Source organism: Diadema antillarum, unplaced genomic scaffold (genome assembly GCF_040938485.1).
Source record: "Diadema antillarum isolate AM-2024a unplaced genomic scaffold, OU_Dant_1.0 scf00000166, whole genome shotgun sequence".
NCBI classification, from domain to species: domain Eukaryota; kingdom Metazoa; phylum Echinodermata; class Echinoidea; order Diadematoida; family Diadematidae; genus Diadema; species Diadema antillarum.
In genome coordinates this window covers 1,333,224-1,353,594 of record NW_027271055.1, presented here as the reverse complement: position 1 = coordinate 1,353,594, position 20,371 = coordinate 1,333,224, and the positions used below count along the sequence as shown (strand labels likewise).

The 20,371-nt window shown below is 37.9% G+C and overlaps 1 protein-coding gene across 1 annotated transcript; it reads right to left on the bottom strand.

Annotated features, from left to right (window-relative positions):
• Window positions 1-209: 209 nt before the first annotated feature.
• On the bottom strand, window positions 210-15,892 carry LOC139722498 (meiosis-specific with OB domain-containing protein-like). Its single transcript, XM_071633787.1, has 12 exons — window positions 15,698-15,892; window positions 14,657-14,714; window positions 13,197-13,328; window positions 11,843-11,918; window positions 10,983-11,175; window positions 10,084-10,184; window positions 7,836-7,891; window positions 6,402-6,497; window positions 5,468-5,563; window positions 4,174-4,330; window positions 1,056-1,245; window positions 210-404 (listed from the first exon to the last, which is right to left on the bottom strand). Exons 1-12 carry the CDS (start codon window positions 15,890-15,892, stop codon window positions 210-212), a joined length of 1,545 nt encoding a protein of 514 aa, XP_071489888.1.
• Window positions 15,893-20,371: the final 4,479 nt, after the last annotated feature.

Below are 20,371 nucleotides of genomic sequence, written 5' to 3'. Positions count from 1 at the left end.
TTGTTTCTAACAAAATTACATCAAAATTTGACCCTCCACCTCCAAACAACGCGACTGAATAACCGATAGATCATAAAGATCAGAACTACTGTAATGCAATAATGCATGGATGTAGCTTCCACCATCGCTCACCTTCACGCGTCAAACTTTTTTTTTTCCGTTTCCTAGACAACCTGTGACACCAAAGAGTGAAAATCTCGAATAAGTAATTAGACACTCTTTATGTTCCTCAAGGCCTCGTCTGGCTCAGCCTTGGTACACTGGAGGATCCTGACTACCGCAGTGGAGCCGTGGATGATACCAGGGCGTGGCTGGAGTTTGAAGTACACCTTGCATCGCTCCAACAGGTGTTGCCATTTAGTGTGTGTCAGTTGGTCCTCTGACCTCCTACCAAACTCTTCCACCTGGTCAAACATGGACAGAACTGAGAGGCTTGAATTTTTTTAATAACAAATTTTGCTGTCTGATTTTTTTCTTTCTAAAATATATTTTGTGACTGCACTTAATGTAAACTTATTGAACGAATAAAATTTGCTGATCTCTCAACAGCCTCATGGTAGAACTGTTTTCAATGATAAAGACTTCGAAAATAAAGCTGAATAAATCTACTCTTGCACAGATACCACTAGTATTTTTGTACTTTTTGAAATGCACACCATATCATTAATTTCCCTTTTTCCCTTCCTGTACACTGGTTTCTGACATACAGTATGTTTTCAGTGATTACAGTACAGCTGTATATCACTTCATCATACCCAGGACCATAATTCTTTCCCTTATTTTCCTTATGGCAGTCTTTGAGCAATTTAGTTGCAGAAACCGTATCTTGTTTTCAGTAAATTTGCAATTATGAGTTTTACTGCATGCATATCTTAAGTAGCAGGAAAAAGAGACATCTAGGTTAAATTCATGAAATGGGCATAAAATCAGACCCCCCCCCCCCAAAAAAAAAAAAGCAAACTGGAAATAAAATGTCTTTTTTTGCGACTTGATGCAAATGAACTAGGAAAGAAAAATCACAGACTACTGTTAAACGTAGAAGAAACGTGTCTTACTGGACATCCAATAAGTTGCTCCGCCACGGTTCCTCCCATGTACACACCCTCAATGGTCCCTGACCAGTCCGAGAGACTGACCCTCAGGTCGTATGTCAGGACTGCCTGTGACTGGTCGGTGAGGGCGGCAGAGCAGTTGCTATTCAGGCAAGTCCCAGTCTCTCGGTCTACACGCCATCGGCAGCTATTACTGTTGGCAAGTTATGATTCAATTATATCAAATGACATGACATGACGTGATATGACATTACGACATTTCAATCAATTTGTCTCGTGCCTTTTCCAAAAGGTATAGAATGCTTATGATTAAAGATAACAACTTTATATCAGACATCATAAACATTAGATATTATAGACCTAGAAATAAACAGACATAAATAAGATATGCACAATTCTATCTAATAACATTTGATATTGTACCATTTTTCTAGTTACATAACCAAATGCGTAATATTTCAAAGTGTGGCAGACTGTTACTAAATATGACGGAAGGGAGGTAAATCCTGGTGGCACAACAACATGTCACACATCCTGACATCAAAACAAATCACCTCCACCAATGATATCAAGCTTAAAGTAACAAAAATTTTATTCTTCTATCGCCTCACACGGCATCGTCCCAGTCTCGTCTGGATCCATCTTTTTTTCCAACGTGGTCCGAACAGGCCACACCCACTTTGTACAAATGCATATTCATGACACCAAATATCAAGTGAAGGTGGAGCATTTTTCTACCTTGTGCAAATGCTGGCCGGCAGAGAAGACAATTTTTAAAAAGATAAAAAGCTCACGCATGCATCTTTTAATGAAATTGATTGAATACTATATAATCACAATTTAAATCCTACTCATTATTCTGTATGTCACTATCATTGCGGTACCTGCTGAGATTCTGATGAACCTGATGAATTTACGTGGTCTACACAACTTGGGACATAGTTGATGATCAAGACTAAAGATTACTACGTCGATGTGTGTTCGCTTGAGCATGTCCGCATACGGACACACACACACACACACCCCCACCCCACATACACAGCAGTAGTATGAACAACCATGCATGGTAAGCAGTCCAGTGCATACTGATTTCTAATTCTACATTTACTTTTCTTTTTGTGAAAAAAAAAAGAAAATGAAAAAAAGGAGGACAAAAACATCAACTCAAAACTAGCTTATTGGGGTTTGAAATAATTATACCAAATAGAAGAAGAGTTCGAAATTTGTGTCTAGTCAAATGCACTCCGTGTTGTTACTTTGTGAAATTACAGTCCGAAGACACAAAAAGGAAACTATTCATGCCACTTTCTATATTTCAGTTTTTCATTGCTACCCAATTACCATGATTACACTAAAACGTAGTCCTTAGAGGAAGCGATGATTTTAGAAGGGTTTCAAGAGATGGGTTTTCTTTATACTGCGATGGACTCAATGAAAAATTTCACAGCACAGAGCGTCGTGAAACTTTGTAAATACTTTTCTACCATTAAGAAATTCACTGAGGCTTAGCTAAGGCAGTCTTTCAAAATGGGAAACGGTGGCTACGCCCAAGAGATACCAGCTTTCAATTGTGACGTATACACGGTTTCAAGATATCGCCTTAGCCATTAGCTGAATTAATTGAGTTAAACACTGGATATGTAGTGATTGTCAGTGATGGGAATTCCCTGAAGCCCTCTCTCTTTCTTCCGTCTGACGTCACGAGCTGGTGAGCTTGAACAATGTAGCAAAATGTATCACCCACAGCCACACACCCACATGCACGCACACAAATTATATGATATATATGGTATATATATAAACATATATATTTTAATGTAAGAAGGCCAGACGATCAAAAACATTACGTTTGCTAAAAATTCGCTGTAAAATAGATTTTTTTTTTTTTTTTGGGGGGGGGGGGAATTTGAAAATCTGAATCTTGACTCTTTGAGGAATATTTCATTTCAATTATCATGTTTTCGTTGTTTTTTTTTTGTGTTTGTGTTTGTGACTTTGTAAGGCAGCTCACCACAAGCTTTGCTTTTTTGAGGTTCTGCCTTCCTGTACAATAATTTCATGCATGTGATTTCCTATATGAAAAAAAAGATGGAAAATAAATGTTATACAAACTTGAAACTTGAACTTGAACTTGACTCTGAATCAGCTCAGGTGAAAACACACAAGCTCTCTCGTATATATACATATGAAGAGTTTCATCGCAAAATGGGCTACGAGCCATTTTCAAACATTTAAAAGTAAGTCCATTATCAGATAGAACAAAATAAAACTTATTAAATGATACCTCACAAGCTGTATCACAAGAAATATTCTTTAAGTTATGATTAAAAGTATCCGATTTTATTATCTGATTTTAATCGCTTTGTAGCACGTTTAATAGCGAATTTCTCAAATTGACTAGAATGAAGATAGCTCGTTTTGCTATCAAACTCTTCATATAAACATAACGCTATAATGGATGCATGTGTATCATATGATTATATACACGTATGTTTCTTCTTGTACGCGTAGAAAACTGACGGAACGCGACGTTGTGAGAAAAATACACTGTAGTTTAGATGCACTGCTGTATGGGACAATTTGGAACACCAGAATTACATCACACTTTAGCGAAACCATCTGAATGTTAAGGGTGAGTGTGTGAGTTTGCGTGCACGAGTGCGTTTTAAACTTTTATTCCTCTCCAGAAATACGTAAACTTTCGGATACCAGCTCATGTATATTATGTTGCGGTGGGTGTTTGAAAACATTCTAGTTTAAATATCAATGAGGCTAGCTGCCTGAGAGAGCTAGTTTCATTAATCAGTGTGAATTATCGTATAGTTGGTATGTACTCTATATAATTCATTTCATGCTGTGTAAGGTGCTGACTTGATGTCAGAAACGAGCTTGCCATTAAGATTTCTGCTTCAGGGACATTGGACAGTGAGTGTACTACGCTATGGAGCTTTCTGTGTAAAATCAGCACTCAAAGCAAAGGGTTAAATTCTTGTCATTTCTAGGTTATGACCGGCTGACCTTCGTACTGGTGTATATTTGTATATCCCTGTAGTTTCATTCATTTCAGAGAAGAGAATCTCCTACGACTATGAGCCCTTTTAGTCTTTAGTATGTATCTTACCATCTCATTGCGAGAACGCCCGAGGCCGCTCCGTCCAGATCGAAAGCCGATAAAAATGCGTAGCAGATTCCATACTCTGGCTGGCCCAGTGAAGCCGCGGTGCTGCTGGCTTTCGTCTTCAGCTCATCTACGGTGTACACTGCCTGGATGGTTTGTACTGTGCGGGAGTCAGATTCAAGCAAAACAAATTCAAAATCATTTCTTACCCTACAAAATAGTTTTAAGATGGAATACGGGAGTTTGGCCTAAATATTAATTTTTCCGGTAAACTGTGCGCTTAGAAACATCTGTATTAAGCGCCTTATAAATGTACTGTATTATTATTATCATTATTATTATTATTGGGTGATGAGCGCACGTAAACAGACATATCAACTGCACAACAGTTACAAATTTCTTTCAATCTGTTATTCAATATTAGTATTCAATGATTAATCAAATTTTACGTCTGGATCAACCATGAACTTTTTACATAATTTTCTGCCTAATTGTAGCAATGCTCATAACTACTGTACTGTGACTATGGTAGAAAAATAATAAAATGAAGGTGATACAAAATTCAAAGGAGAATGTTTACAAATCATAATATATTTTAATGGCACTGTCGTCTTTTTGTACAATAATGAAGCTATGTAAATACAGACATTCAAAGAACAAAATGTATGTCCAAGTTTGTGTTTAATAGTCAGTGCCGAACACCAATCACGATATCAGCGCAATAGTTCGCGTCGCAACTTTAAAACTGTATCACATTTGGAAGATACAATGTCCTTCTCTGGGATAGGATAGTTGGCTCGATATAGCTGAGAGACACAAGCGGTGGAAATAATGAGAAATGTAGAAATCAATACAACGTAAGTATACCTTCACAAGGCGTTGTCCCAGAAAGTAATTTTGATACGTCAAACGCAAATCTACCCACTTACACAGGGATCTATAGTTAATACATGTGTAACTCGTCGAGTAGATCACCATACAAAAACAAACAAACAAAACATGTTGTCTTTTCTTATAAAACAAAAACTAAAAAAGAAGTACACTGTCAAGCCACTGGTAAATTTAAAACAAAAATATCATGCTTATTACAAGCAAAATACCCGTACTATTTCAAATCTGGCGCAGTATCAGTAGACAGAAATGAAAAAAGAAAAGAATTAAATGAAACTTCGGCCCCATCCTATAGTTTTAAATGTATACTGGAATGATAAAACATAAACTTCATGCCAAGCTGCCCTCAAACAATAAGGAAAATAATTAAAAGTCATAGTGTTTATTTCCTAAATGTCGTACTTACAGTCAACATTGTCTTTGTTGTTGTTGTTGTCTTCATTCTCATCATCCTGTAAGAAAGTCTTGCCATACTTGTACAGCGAGTGCGCTTCACGTGTATCTGATGGTCGAACCGCAAGATCAAACCATCAGCCGTTACGCCCACCTTTCCAATTTCTCCCGTCAAGCGACAGACATGATTGATATTCAAGGAATGGGTACCTAATCAATCTAGGCATACCGTCCTCGACAATAAAGACTGTCAAATAAGTGACTAATAGAGATTGATTTTACTGCATTATTCACTTGTCTATACGATAAATTCCTCTGCTATACTGTTACGATGCGAGTGTGTAGCTTTGGTGTAACAACGGAATATTCTATGGGTTGAACACAATTTTGATGAGTGTCGTTGCTTTGCTCTCTTTTTTTTTGGGGGGGGGGGGTGTCTCTAGGTTCAATGTCGGTAAGCTCGAGAGATTGGTGAGTCATTTTAAGGTCAACAACTTTATTTGAACTTCTTCAGTTAATTCAGCATCCATTTTTCTTCATTTTTGGCAACGCTTTTAGATTCTACATGATGCCGAGAAAACTTCTAACTATTCAGTGCCGGATATCAGATAAGCCGAGTCTGATACATTTGTACTTAATTCTAATGGGATGAATATGCAATTTATTGTTACCTAAACAATGATTATTCAGCTTTAACAACATCATGAAATATTTGGTTTGATCCGCTTCATTATTTGGTTAAATAACATGAGAGGAAAACGAGGGAAATTATCGGCGTGTAAGCCTATACACGTGTGAGGAGACCAGTATAGAACATCAGCACAGGGCAGCTGTTCTCCTATCACGGGGTCTACGAGTCCAACATCAAGGATGCTCTACTTCACTGGATGAATTATGTTCCTCCTTTGAATTTGACAGTTTAAGGATCAATCATTATACTGACGTACCAGGGTTGGTGATGAAGACAGTCTTGGAATCTACAGTAGCCATCATTGTGTTGCGGAAGTCATCATACTTCACCAGCACGTCGACAGCAAAGATCACTGGGCATCGAAAGTATACAAACATATAGCTAAATCAAATCTCTTTTTCGGTGAGTTCTACAATGATCATAGTACAGTGCACTCCCGTTATAACGAACACTTTTGTAACGAAATTCCGGTTACAGCGAAGTAAAAATTCAGACCGTAACATTATCCGCTCTTTTTTTTTATTGCTTATTTGTTCGGTTACAACGAAACTTTGATATTACAAAAGAAAACTGCCGACTTCGTTATAACGGGAGTCCACTGTGTCTATATCTGTGTGACTCGAAGGGTTTAGAAACATGAACGGCTAAATAATAAAGTCCCGTACGGTTAAAAAGCAAAAGGTAACTAGGCCTAACAGTGACCTTGGACCAGCAGATACCCATTTACAGGGATAAATGGAACCATCAAAACGCTCCTTTGATTCAATTTATGTAATTATGTAAGCACATCAAATGTTATATAACGCGCACAACCTTTTTGTGGAGGGTGATATTGAGTTGTTTTACCTTGAATCGAGGCATAACGTATTCTAACCTGATGGCAACTATGATACTGATTTCCCAACAGGCAATATCAAATGGTTTAACAGACCTGCACAGGGCCCGTTGCATAAAAGTTACAATTATGGTAACTTTGCCATCCAATGGTAACTTCCATAGAATTCTTGATTTTGATTGGCTGTTGAGTATTGTTGCCATGGAAGTTACCATTGGATGGCAAAGTTACCATAATAGTAACTTTTATGCAACGGGCCCCAGGTAAGGGGAGATATTGTAATGGAGGTTATGGCAACACAATCATGTGACATCACGTTTGAAGGATAGCAAAATATATTTGTACATGATCGAATATTACTATAGCAATGATAACACACAGTGTGTGTAAAGAAATAATTGTAGAAGATGGGTCTATATTACGTAGAAGAGAACCACATACAGAGGAACACCCACAGCCACCAACACATGTAGTACAATCATGACAATGTCAGGCACATGCCTACAAATTACACTCACGTGTTTTTACCAATACCTCAAGCTCACATTCAAACAAAGACCAATACTTGTACTCAACGTTACACTCATGATCACTCCCGTTAGTAAGTCACAAATATAGGCCCTACGTATTGAACACGTAGAGAGACAAAGACACACTTTCAAAGACACACACATACACGTGCACACTAAACCAACCACTCATACTCAAATAAAAGTAAATTCCATTGCTCTACTAATCTCTCGCTCACACACACACGCACGCGCGCACACACACATGCACACACACACACACACACACACACACATCACTCACATATTACAACAGTGATACTTCAATGATGTCAAGAATAAATACCTGTCTCTCTTGCCTCCCATTGTTGTTGCGCATGACTGATGACTTCTTCGTCCCAGCTTCATTGAGAAGGCAGACATAATAATTTAACATTTCGCATCATTATATTGCATGCAATGCCCAAACAGTTACTTCCTTCTGTCTTGTTTCCACGGCATTCTACTTATTTCTTAAGAATTTATTTACCGAAAGACATGGTTTACTACCGAGAATGAAATGTCCACTTTTTTTCATTCATTCATTCATTCATTCATTCATTCATTCATTCATTCATTCATTCATTCATTTTTCCATTTCCAACAGAAACATCTAATATTTTTGAATTCACACAGCTGTTTGAACGCAGAATATTATTTTGTCATGTATGCTAGTACTTACAATGGATTTGCACTTTTGAAACGAATAGTCGTATTAACAAATACATCAAAGTAAATAAGCGATTTATGCTTGATATCGCAGCTGTACACGTTATCAATTTTGGGTTTTTTTTTTCTCAAGAATCTCGGAAATATTTTACCCCCGTAACGAAAGATACCAAACTGAAAGGAATGCATTTGCCATAATTTAGATATATGGCTCCAATGGACTGACGGATATTCATATTTCAGACTAGCGCCCTCGATCCTGTTCATAACCAGATGCTGACGCAAAAGCCTGGTTCGGAGTGTTCATGGCGGATTGTACACGTGACAGAGCGGTGGCCTGCAAATGGCAGCCAAGAAACGGAACGCTGAGCATAGAAAAACTTATGGAGACAAATTCATCTCCCTATCTAACCTTGATAGGAATAAATAGCGAGTCCTTGTGCCCCCAGAGATCTAATTTAGTTTATCAAATCACCAATTGTAAGAAATGTCAAAACAAGGCATTACATCAAGAAGTTGGCACGCGACGTTCTCGTTCGCTCTTCACACAGGGATAGTGTGGACACAGGGGAGGCTAATGTCTATTAGTTAAAATGAAATAAAAAAGCTGTACTGCCTACACTGGTGAAGAGAATGAAGGTCTTCAAGGACATTAATAGCAAAAGAAGGTGCTTGAGAGGCGTGACAGCGTTAGGATTTTCGCCATCTAACCTTTTCGTTTTGAACGCCACGTTCCTATTATATGTTTTCATCGCGAACTTTGTCTGAACTGCCAACCAACGACGATTGAACGAGCAAGGCAACATAATTAAGACTGCAGTAATATAAAATAGTTCTCTTCTGTGGTCTATAAGCTTGTGCGAGTTTAAACAATACGTTGAATGAACAAGGGGAGGGGAAGGAGAGAGAGAGAGAAAGAGATTGGACAAGGACAGGACAAAAAGGATGACATGCGTGTACTAAAAGTGACAAAAAATGGCGAATTATACACTCAGTAATATTTACTGCTTCTTCCTTTCCTTCCAAGGATTTCTTGTCTATCCGTCTCATTTATATTGCCGCGTCGTTAATTTGCTTCAATTCACATCTTCACCGGTGCCTTCAAGGTTGCATAATTCAATACATTGACCATTTGCAATAATTCTATATCAGAACTGGTTGATGTGTCAACACAGGAGTAGTTTTGGTTTGCATCAAGTATAGCCGCAACTGCATCCTTCAGACTTGTTGCAGTATCAACAGCAATAGAAGTTCAGTTCAGTGGTTGTAGTGGCAATGGTAGCAGTGCCTTTGTTTGTGTGAGTTATATGAGAAGTTGTACTGGTCTATCATTTTGGTCTACTATCTTACAGCTGTACATTCTCATTGGCTGCACACAACGTAATTGATCGATTAAAGTCTGATGTCATGATTTAAGAAGTTTTATTTTTCTCTGAATTATGATTCTATAGGTCGGCAGACCTATTCATATCACAAAGCTAGTGGTGTTAAATAACGATTTACCGATACAATCACAAAGATCTTACCCCTTTGGATAGATGTGTTTATAAAGCGCATTTTCCATGGGCTATCTAATACGTTTCATTAGGATGGGCTTTTACTCTTATTACCATAGTGGTGGTAGTAGATGTATAAGAATATGTAAAGTTGTCATTGCAAAATACAGCATAGGAATTGTAGTAGAAGAATATGAAGCAGGAAGAGTACCAGTAATAGCAGTAACATTGAAACATAAGTGGGAACTTTTTGTGGTATTTGCGAATTTCCTCCATTAACCCGTTACCCTCCAGAACCCCGGTAGATCTCATATACTGCATACGGGGACAATACACATGTTCGTCGGAAAGGGTTAAATCTCTTCTGACTACACGTTGCGAATGACTTACATGACGAGGGGAAAAGTGGTACACGTGTCATCAAACAGGGTGACCTCACATCTCTTGGTCTCTCTGCCTTCTTTCGTCACAATGTCCTTCGCAATTCCGACCTGGTGTAAAGTGTGAGGTCAACAAACTATATAGTCATACTGTGCACTCCCGTTATGACGAACACTGTTAAAACAAAATTCCTGTTACACGGAAGAACAAATTTAGGTTAAAAAAAAATTATTATCTACATTACATACTTACACACAATTTTGACTGGAGGAAATCCTTCTCTTTCAAGATTTTGGAAGCAAGCCTGCTTTGCAGCTATGATGTCACAGAATCATGCAGGTAAATTAGAGACGATTGATTGTACGAGCCTGGTATTTGAACGTCGCTGGAAGTTATGTGATTGTGTCTTAAATTGGTGCAAATACCTTCATTCCATGGCTGGTGTGATCTACAAACGTGTTTTGTTTGTCTTTAGGTTTGATTTTACTTTTTTATTTAAGATAAGTAATACTTAATACAAGAAACAGAGTGGCGCTATGTATATATCTAAGCAATTCAGGGCCCCGTTTTATTAAAAGATATAATCGATTGTAAATTCCCTTACCACACAGGCTGCCTTGGACTTATGATAGAAATCAGCTAAATAGTCAATTATAACTCTTCATAAAACAGGGCCCAGATATTGTAACGTGTAAACTAAGTCAGATTAATACACAATAGGTCATTTTGTTCTCTTCGTTTCATTTATTTTATTCCAACAAAAATGTAATTTTACCAAAACATTTGAATACGTGTTATACAAAATCAGTACGTGTACCACAATGTGATGAAAGAACTGAAAGCTATGTTGTCAAATGGTTGTGATTTTCATGACAAAAACAGGGCATTAGATTTGAGTGAAGTGTTACCTTTTTCACCAGTGCAAGAAGGTTGATATGTTCTCTGTGTAGGTTCTGTCCATTAGCCAGGACATCTCCGAGTGTGTAGTAATCCGCGCTGTCCCTTATCGGTGTGTGCTGGAGAGCACCCAGAGACTCAACAGGCCAGCCATCGTAAAGGTTTAGCTTTGAGTATCTTTCGCTCACCGTTAGCTGGAAGGCACTACGAACCCAAAACAATGTGGGATGGAAATGACTTTCTATCCCTGCACTTTCGATAAAATGATAAATCTCTGACTCAGGTCAAACGTCTTGCCATATTTTCGAAATTCTTAAGCCTTGTGCGATATTGGATAATGCTTGTAAGTAAAACTTAGATACTCAGAGGGTATAATGCATAACATATGAATTGATTAATATGCCTTTTTTGGGGTGTTTTTTGGAAACTTAACATTTCATATTTCCCACAAAACGCGAGGCTTTGCCAAGAAGACTTATCATTTACAGACAGCGTCATAAATTTGTATAGGTTATTAAAGAATAAGTGAGAACCGTACACCTGACACATCTTTAACCCATTTGAAGCGGGAATGTAGGAGAGTAGCCTACTGCATGTGCAAAGGCTATGGGTATATCTCGCTGGGAACGGAGTAATAATTAAATAAAATAATGATATTACATCTTATTTTTCCGGAGTTCCCTTCTTATCTCAATTTGTGATTTACCACGACACGCAAAATGGCGGGGCTTTCCCTCGAAGATTCTCACTGAGAGAAATATCTCGTATGTGAAATAACATAACAATCTTGCTCCACTTTGGTCCGCAGTGAACCCAAAGCTACAGGAGGTTGTTTAAATGTTAGCACGGACAGTACCTCATGTATTCTTACCTCGGGGTCCAGGGATGATAGCGCTCTTCGATCTCACTGTTTGATTTGGTTCTCACTTGGGGGTTGGTTATTTCAACTTTAAAGTAGAAGAGAAGACACAACAATCATGAAATCGGCACTGGAATGCTCAAACACATACATCAATACAGGTTCTTATTTGCACATGTACTTGCAAGATTGTGGCATTATTGGTTAATGTCTTGTCTCTGTGTGAAGTTTTTGACGTTATCGTAATTGTAATGTTTGGGGGATCGAATCTGCAGATATGTCATGGCAGTAATATCTCTATTAAAAAAAAAAAAAGAAACTCCACAACCTCTCGTTACGAAAACAACAACAACAGCAACAACAGAACACCCAACAACGGCAGTCCCTAAACAAATGATAATAGGCAGCCACAGTATGCAAATATGGATTCCTTAATTTATCTTAGGTAGATATGAAACGTTTGCAAGAGTTCTCCATTTGCGGTACATACAGTCCCGACAGCCGAAGCAGATTCTTCCAGGGGAGATTAACAGGTTGTTATAGTGTAGGCGTACATATCATAAAGTACTAAGTACCAGTAGATGTCACTACTTTTAGTAAATCTATTAAACCCCATAATAACTGATCTCTTAAAGTTAGCAAAGGCGTATTAGTTGAACACTTGTTTAGTCTTCTTTTTCTTCTTATTCGTTTGATTTTGATTTTACATTTTGTGAAATGATATTTTCCCAACGCCATGGAATACTGTCTTACTTCGTACACAATTTTAGAAAATGGGATGGCTGGAATATTCATGTAAGAGGTAAAATCTCATTTGAATCGCTAAATAAACTCTTGCGGTGGCTTACTGAGTTATAGTCCTTCTACTTTTCATATGACGCCACAAAGTTGAACATAATTATATATTCCTTGCTTAGTTTTACCGATTAATTTCCTCTCGTTTCTTCCCTTTTCAGAGCAGATTTTGGTTAAAGTGCTGTATTGGAACACATACCCAGGGTGGTCCACAACTTGAAATTTTAGCATGTTGCAAGCTCAGAATCTGAGAATATTGCAGAAATTGAATATGTGCAGAGCGCACACTATGAGTACATAGTACGCAATATTTTGCTGCTTATCTCTCTTTGTGCTGCTTACATTCAATGTTCTCTCTCATGTTTTGCACACAAATATCTAAAGTACCTGGTAGTTTGATGTTTCTTATGTTATGCACATGTTTTGCACATTTTTGAATATTTTTACTTTGAGCTTGTTGCAAATTCTTGAAGATGTTGCATAGCATGTTGCTGGCTTTTTAGGATGTTGCACAAGAATTTTAGCATGTTGCAGCGACATGCTAAAACCCCTCGTGGACCACCCTGCATACCCAGGTCCCCTATGCAGAACTTGTCACCCAGGCCTTGAATGTGTTCACGGGATCCCCAGCAGGTAGCATTGATGAAGTCGACCGGGGAGTCTCGAAGGGTGAAACTTAGCACGGACCGGTCAGTACCGGGGCCTTTGAAGAGCAAACGGGTAGACAAAACATACAAAGCGATGAAAGGTTGTACCTCCCGTTTATTAATGCCAACCTCTTGCTAGCTATCATTGGAATTCCTAACGCAGAATGGGAGGGATCTCAGGAATGGTGAGGAAAATCAACTGGTCAGGGGGGCATTTCATGAAGCATTTGTCCGACAAAGTTGTCGGACAAATTTGCTCTCAGCCAATCAGATGCAAGGATTTCAGTAGCTTGTAACAGTTTGTCAGAAAAATATCCGACCAAACTGCTTCATGAAATGCCCCCCAGGAGTCTAGGAGAACAAAAGCAGGTTTTGTGGGATTTACATTCAGTTTCTGTAATGAAAATCTCACCGTCACCCCGTCATCCAAACCGAACACTTTTACTTCTAAAGCGTGAGAGTGAAATAAAATTCGTTCTGTTGTGAGAAATCTTGTGTTTCAATGAAAACACAATGAAAACACGGCAGGGGGGGGGGGGTTTCTATCGCAATAGTATGGAATCAACTCTATTGGTGACATTCTCAATTTTTCGCTAGAATCTTTGCAGAAATTACAATATGATAGTCACAAGAACTTTTCCTTTGCCGTAAATTACCCAATGGAGAATTTCCCTACAGAAAACTCGATTTCATAAATTGACACGGACAAGATGAGTGTGATAAAGCAGAGATATCAGTATAAGCTGATTAGATTCGGACAGAAAGTACTAACATATTGTGCGACTTTTAAGTTTTACACATTTTCGGAAAGAGTGTCCGGAAAAAAAAAAGACGCATTTCCAGTTATATAGCCAATATTTTCACCTTAACCACTCTCAAACTGGTTCAGCTTTTGTACTTTTTTTTTTTGTCAGTCATTGTCAGGTGATTGTCAATGATTAATTGGTAACTGTTATCACCTTCCCTTCAAAAGCTATCGTTGACAAACTGTTACAATTCTTAAACGGATTAGGACATCAATTTTCTTTCGCTATAACAAATCGAAATTTCGTTATATGAGAATAAATAAACATTAAAAGACAGAGCGGATAATGCTTCGTTGTACCCGTAATTTTGTTATGACTTTGTTTGTTATAACGGGAATACACGTACTCCACTAAACTTGCATGCACGTGACTGTGACCAATGTCAATGTTTTGGATTAACAAGTGAGACCTTTTCTATCCCTTTAATGTCCACTCTTGATTAGTATTTCACTGTTTGTTTGATATTTCATCTTCTCATTTATCGTAGTCAACTGAACACAGTGTGCATGTTACTTCACACAAATAACAAGGTAGAAGAGATGGTGAAAAAGAAAACAAAAGTAATAAAGACTGCTCACTTGTCTTGCTTGGCACTGTTCTCGGATGCTGCTTAGCAATCACAAGCCCAACCACTGTCTGCGTGTGTGAACATCGGTAGAGAAATCGGAGGTGAGATGTGTTGGATGAAGTGAAAGAGATTAGAAACGAAATAAGTCTACATGCTTACTCTTTCCGTGTAGTGGAACACAATTTCATTTCTTTGTCGCTACAATAAGTCTTTCAAACGTTTTAATAAATACAAGGAAAGTGGAATTCTAAGTTAGCATTTTAATGTTTATTCAAGCTGCGTTTATCAGGATGCCACTCACGATGACAGCCCAGGACCAGGTACTATATCCTTAGATGATAATGATAATGATGAAACAGTATTTATCTCGCGCCATTTATCAGTAAAAAGCATTGTAACACTCTGACAGACAAGTAAGTTATTGTCTTTGACTCAATCTTTACTTAATAATTCTTTATGATACTTTTACTGCATTTCTTTTTTTTTCTATTTTTCAATATCATTACATGTACCGTGGTACCTATGCCGGCTAACGGAAAGTCATTCCGCATCATCACAAGCGTGAGCTAGCTCAAGAAATTTTAATAGACACTAAATCATGTTTAAGATTATAAAATGTTAAATGGAAATATTTCCTTACAAGCACTGAAAATAACATACATTGTATTTGTTCCATGACTTTTCAAGTAGATCTAGAAAAACGTTCTAGACCTAGATTTAGGAGAAATAGATTATAGTTTAAATGCTGAAACGCATAGGGGGATCTAGTGAGCTGGCAAACAATATACCTTTTTAATTCATGACTGCAATTGGATTAATTAGACACTAATGAATATTGATGTGATTTGGTCCAAATCATTTTCACTCCAGCTAGATTCTAGATGATCATCTAACTATACACAGCCCAGTCGCTGTATATGATTGTTCTCACAGCGTCTGGATGGGCTGGATGATCATCATGCTTACTTCTATGAATGATTAAAAAAAAAAAATAGCGCCATGCTAAATGAGACAGCAAGGAGCTTAATTTGCCTCCAACTTTCCAGCTTACCACATTGGTCGAGTGGGCGGTAAGATCCTTTAGGTGCACTCTCTCCCCTCCCCCTCCAGCACCGACCTCAACTCCTAGCACTCGATCCCCTGCTCGTCTTCCTGATGAGGTTGATGGAACTTGACCGATGGGCGTCCCGTCGGGCCACGTGCTCTGAGAACCAAAGTCGCCTCCAATGTGCCCTGACCAAGCCATTGCCTGAGTAGATTTTTAACTGGAAACGTTCTAATAAACCGTAAGTACGTCCATACATGTAGGAAATTAAATGGCCCGATCGTAGCTCTTTCAAATTTTAATTCCTTTCAGAGAAAGCTCTGGTGGGTATAATCGATAACATTCATACCTGCGGACTGCTATTCTCAGTCTTATTTAGTAAGTACATACTTCAGGGTCGGCGGAGCGTTTTCAAACGTGCGGGGTGGGGGTGGGAGGAAGGGGACCACCTCCAGGCTTCATAAGCTGACAAGCAAAAAAAAAAAAAGAAAAAAAAAAAGAAAAGTCTTCAGCGCAACTCTCCTCTCTGCCCTTCCACTTCCGGATTTCTTCAGCTGTCATGCGAAAAAAAAAGAGAACCTTTAGCTCATCTTTCTCCTTCCACTCCCGGGTTTCTTCAGCTGACATGCGAAAAAAAAAAACCTTTAGTTCATCTTTCTCCTTCCACTTCCGGGTTTCTTCAGCTAACAAGAAAAAAAAAGTATTTCAGCGCAAATACATACCTTACCGCGCTAACACTCATTTGAGATAATTCTATCTCAAGACTCTATTTCTTTTTAGTGCCAATTACGTACTTCTGGGTTTAAAAAAAAGTGTGCCCAAAGTGATGACACCTCATGTATTCGGCTATTCCTTTGTATGGTGCACAAAAAGTGCACCAATGAATACACAGCCCCCCCCCCCCCAGGTTCCGTCGGCCATGAACTTGTCCTTACATTTGTTTTACTATTGTAAGACATAGGGCGAGGGGTAGCCCTACAAAGGTGAGCTACTAGTATTTCCTTTACACTATAAAGCAATTTATTTCACCTGAAGGCCGAAGCTTACCAGGTGACACTAGTACTAGTAGTAACGTTGGATATTTCAATATAGGTTATTGGCACTGCTTATTTCACTAGACTTTCTATTTTCCTTTCATCATAGGGAAATCCCATATGGTTTACTTAGTTAAAATATTTTCTGGTTTACTTAAAGTAGGAAAGAATTTTCAAGTTAACTAAACTCTTTCAGCCAGAGACTTGAACTTCCTTTCTAGAAAATAGATTCTACTTGGAATAGCATTTGTGCGGAAGCTGTTAATGTAGAGGCAACGGCAGTAAACGACTTCAACTACTGTATCTACAAGTCTACTGTACTATACTCAGTCAGTGATCGCTGGAAGCAAAAGCATACTTACCGTACTTTATTACTGGCATTACAATTAACAAATTTAATTCAGATTGCATAAATTGACAACCCATGGATACACCACTAGGTCGTAGGAACTCCTCAGGCTCAGGATTGGATCCTTTAAATGGTCCCCCTAAGATAAAAAGAGCTAACGTTCTATGTTAAATACGCCTAGAGTAAAGACCCTATCTCGTTATCCATCATGCAGAATCCGGCCCAAAGCAAAAAGTAACGATAGGATAGGATTAGAGGTGTAGTCTGTAGTAGGATGGCACATCCTATTACCGGACGCTTTTCTTTGTGGCTTTGAATTCCGTACTCATAGAATGAAATTTCGGCTAAAAATAACACCACTTATTCACAGACTCATGGAAATTTAGAATTCAGCCAACTTACGTCAATTCTTCGTTCCAGTTTTTAGAAAATATGCTTCAAACATACCCCTCTAAAAATAGTGGTGTTTTGTGCGGTGCAAAATCGCATTGTATTACCGGACGCGATTTTCGTAATCGAATAATCGAGGTCTTTCGCACCTAATCCTTGCACCAGAATCACAATTCATCCCACAAATCACCGTACACATTCTCACCGAGCGGATGACACACAAAAAAAATCGGCAAATGAGGCTCAAATTCCGTATTTTACAGTAAAATGTCTGTCTTGACCATTTCGAACAGTTCACGCAAATAAAACCTTGTGAGAAATCGACAACTGGTTAGAGTATACGTGCTTTGTCTATGGGAGCTGCACGCGCGGGTGACGAGTTGCGTGCACAACTACTTAGTATTCCGCATCGTTATGCTGACGATACGATTGTCCTTGCTAATTCTGAAAATGAACTACAAAATGCTCTCAATGCATTATCAGAATATTGTAAAAAATGGTACCTCCAAGTGAACACGAGTAAAACAAAAGTGGTCATATTTTCTCGTGGAAAAGTACGGAACATTCCCATTTTTAGATTTAATGGTGATATCGTAGAAGTTGTTGATGAATACGTGTATCTTGGCACCACCTTTAGTTACAATAATAAGTTCCGTATAAGGCACAATCCAAACAACTCAATCAAGCGAGAAGGGCAATGTATGGCCTTTTATCAAAAACGTATCATTTACGTTTGCCTATTGATATTCTTCTAGAATTATTTGATCAATTAGTAGTACCAATTTTGCTTTATGGAAGCGAAATTTGGGGGTTTGATATCGTTAATGATATCGAAATATTTCATATGAAATTTTGTAAACAAATATTACATGTTCGAAAAAATACTGTAAATTGTATGATTCTAGGCGAGCTAGGAAGGCTGAAATTAGAAAAATACATTGAAAGTAGAATGATAAACTTTTGGAGCAATCTTGTACATAGTGGACAAAGTAAACTATCTGGTAAAATCTACTTGATACTGAAATTACTTTTTGAACGAAATATCTATCGCTCACCATGGCTCATGAAAATACACACGACGCTTAATATAAATAATTATATGAACAACCTGTGGAACACGTGTGAAACTACAAGTCGTGAATGGATCAAAGCATCGGTAGAGCGCCGACTCGTTGATATACACAAACAAAATTTGTCGTCCACTATCTTTGATAATTCACAAACCAAGACTTATCGTATATTCAAACAATCACTAAATTCTGATATTGAGAATTATTTGATTGAACTCCCGAAGAGGGATAGAATTATTCTTTGTAGGTTTAGGTGTTCAAACCATCACTTACCAATTGTTTCTGGGAGATACACAGATACTCCCAGGAACATGAGGATCTGTAACATAGTCTTTGTGATATGAATACACTAGGTGACGAATTTCATTACCTATTTGAATGCCCTGTTTTCGACGATAGGCAATTATATCTTAAAAAAATATTTTGTTACTAGACCCAATACGTTGAAAATGGAACAAATGTTTAACTCCTGCAATCCTAGAACACGTTCAATTTAGTTAAGTTTTGTCATAAAATGATTTTTTTCAAGAACTCATAGAAAACTTATGGTAAACATTGTTACTATATTAAATGTTAATTTCCTGTCTGATTTGTCATTTTCGAATATCAATTTTCCGCATTGTATCATCATTTACTGGTGCCAACCAGGACCATCCCTGTTTTTGCATTGTTTTATTATTTTTTCTTGTACAGTTATGTTACAGATTTAGTTATTTGGTTATTTGGTTAATTGCATAGCATTATACAACTTTTTTTTCTTTCTTTTTTCCCCAGTAAATTTATGTACCTTCATTGTACTTTTTCATAATTATTTATTTTTATTTTTCTTTCTTTATTTGTTTATTATTATTTTTTTTTGTTTTTGTTTTGTTTTGTTTTGTTTGTTTGTTTGTTTGTTTTTGTCGATATGTAATCTCAAATGTATAATTCACATGGTTATCTCCAATACCCTGATTGGGTGACATGAGATAAATAAAATTGTCATTGTCATTGTCATTGTCATTGTCATTGCGTTTGAGGACGATAGCTACAAATTTCCGATATTGATAAGTGAACTTTTGGTTCTAATAGAATCTTCAGCATTTTTCCTGTATGTGAGTGGGATTTCATAGAATTTCAGTCGCGAAATGTGATTCAAACATGCATAAATATTAACTATAATCGAGGTGCGGGTCACTCAACTATGAATTTGAGGTAAAATGTGAATTTTTTCGTGTTTTTACATTTTTATGTGGCGTGATTTGCGATTTCGGTCCACACAAAGTTCTGTGAGGCTAATCTACGAAGTCTCGCGCGTACAGAATGTCATTAGTACGCAAAAATGTGCGTGTCCGGTAATACCATGCGTCCGGTAATACCATGCTTGCCCCTGCCTACTAGACAATTTTACACAATACCGAAGAAAAATCAGGGCCCTGTTGCATAAAACCCTTACCGCTGGACTTACCGCTCCTTTCCAGCGGTAAGTCTTCAAATTAGCGGTAAATTTTATAATCCTTGATGCTGATTGGCTGTAACGCCTAATTTTGACGGTAGTTACCATTGAAATTCAACGGTAAGTTTTATGCAACGGGCCCCTGAACGATCGTGATTTCATCGCTTTAGTATGGTAGGTGTTCAACACACCGACCGGGTCTATATCGACCGACCGCGCACTATAATGGCATTGCGCGTACAGAAAGAAAATGTACGCATGGGACTACGCGCAACGGTGTTCGATTCTTCACTGGGCTACGCTACCGAGTAAAAATGAGGCGAAAACAAATAAATTACCGAAATTTAGCAAAATCGAATAAGATTTATCGTGTAACTACATATAACTAAGCCTACCTTTGCT

Coding starts and splice junctions, on each gene's coding strand:
- LOC139722498 (XM_071633787.1), bottom strand. CDS start 15,892: ATGGCTTGGTCAGGGCACATTGGAGGCGACTTTGGTTCTCAGAGCACG. Junction 11,919..13,196: donor GTTCTGCATAGGGGACCTGG/GTATGCAGGGTG, acceptor TCTACTTTAAAG/TTGAAATAACCAACCCCCAA. Junction 1,246..4,173: donor GGCGTTCTCGCAATGAGATG/GTAAGATACATA, acceptor ACTTGCCAACAG/TAATAGCTGCCGATGGCGTG.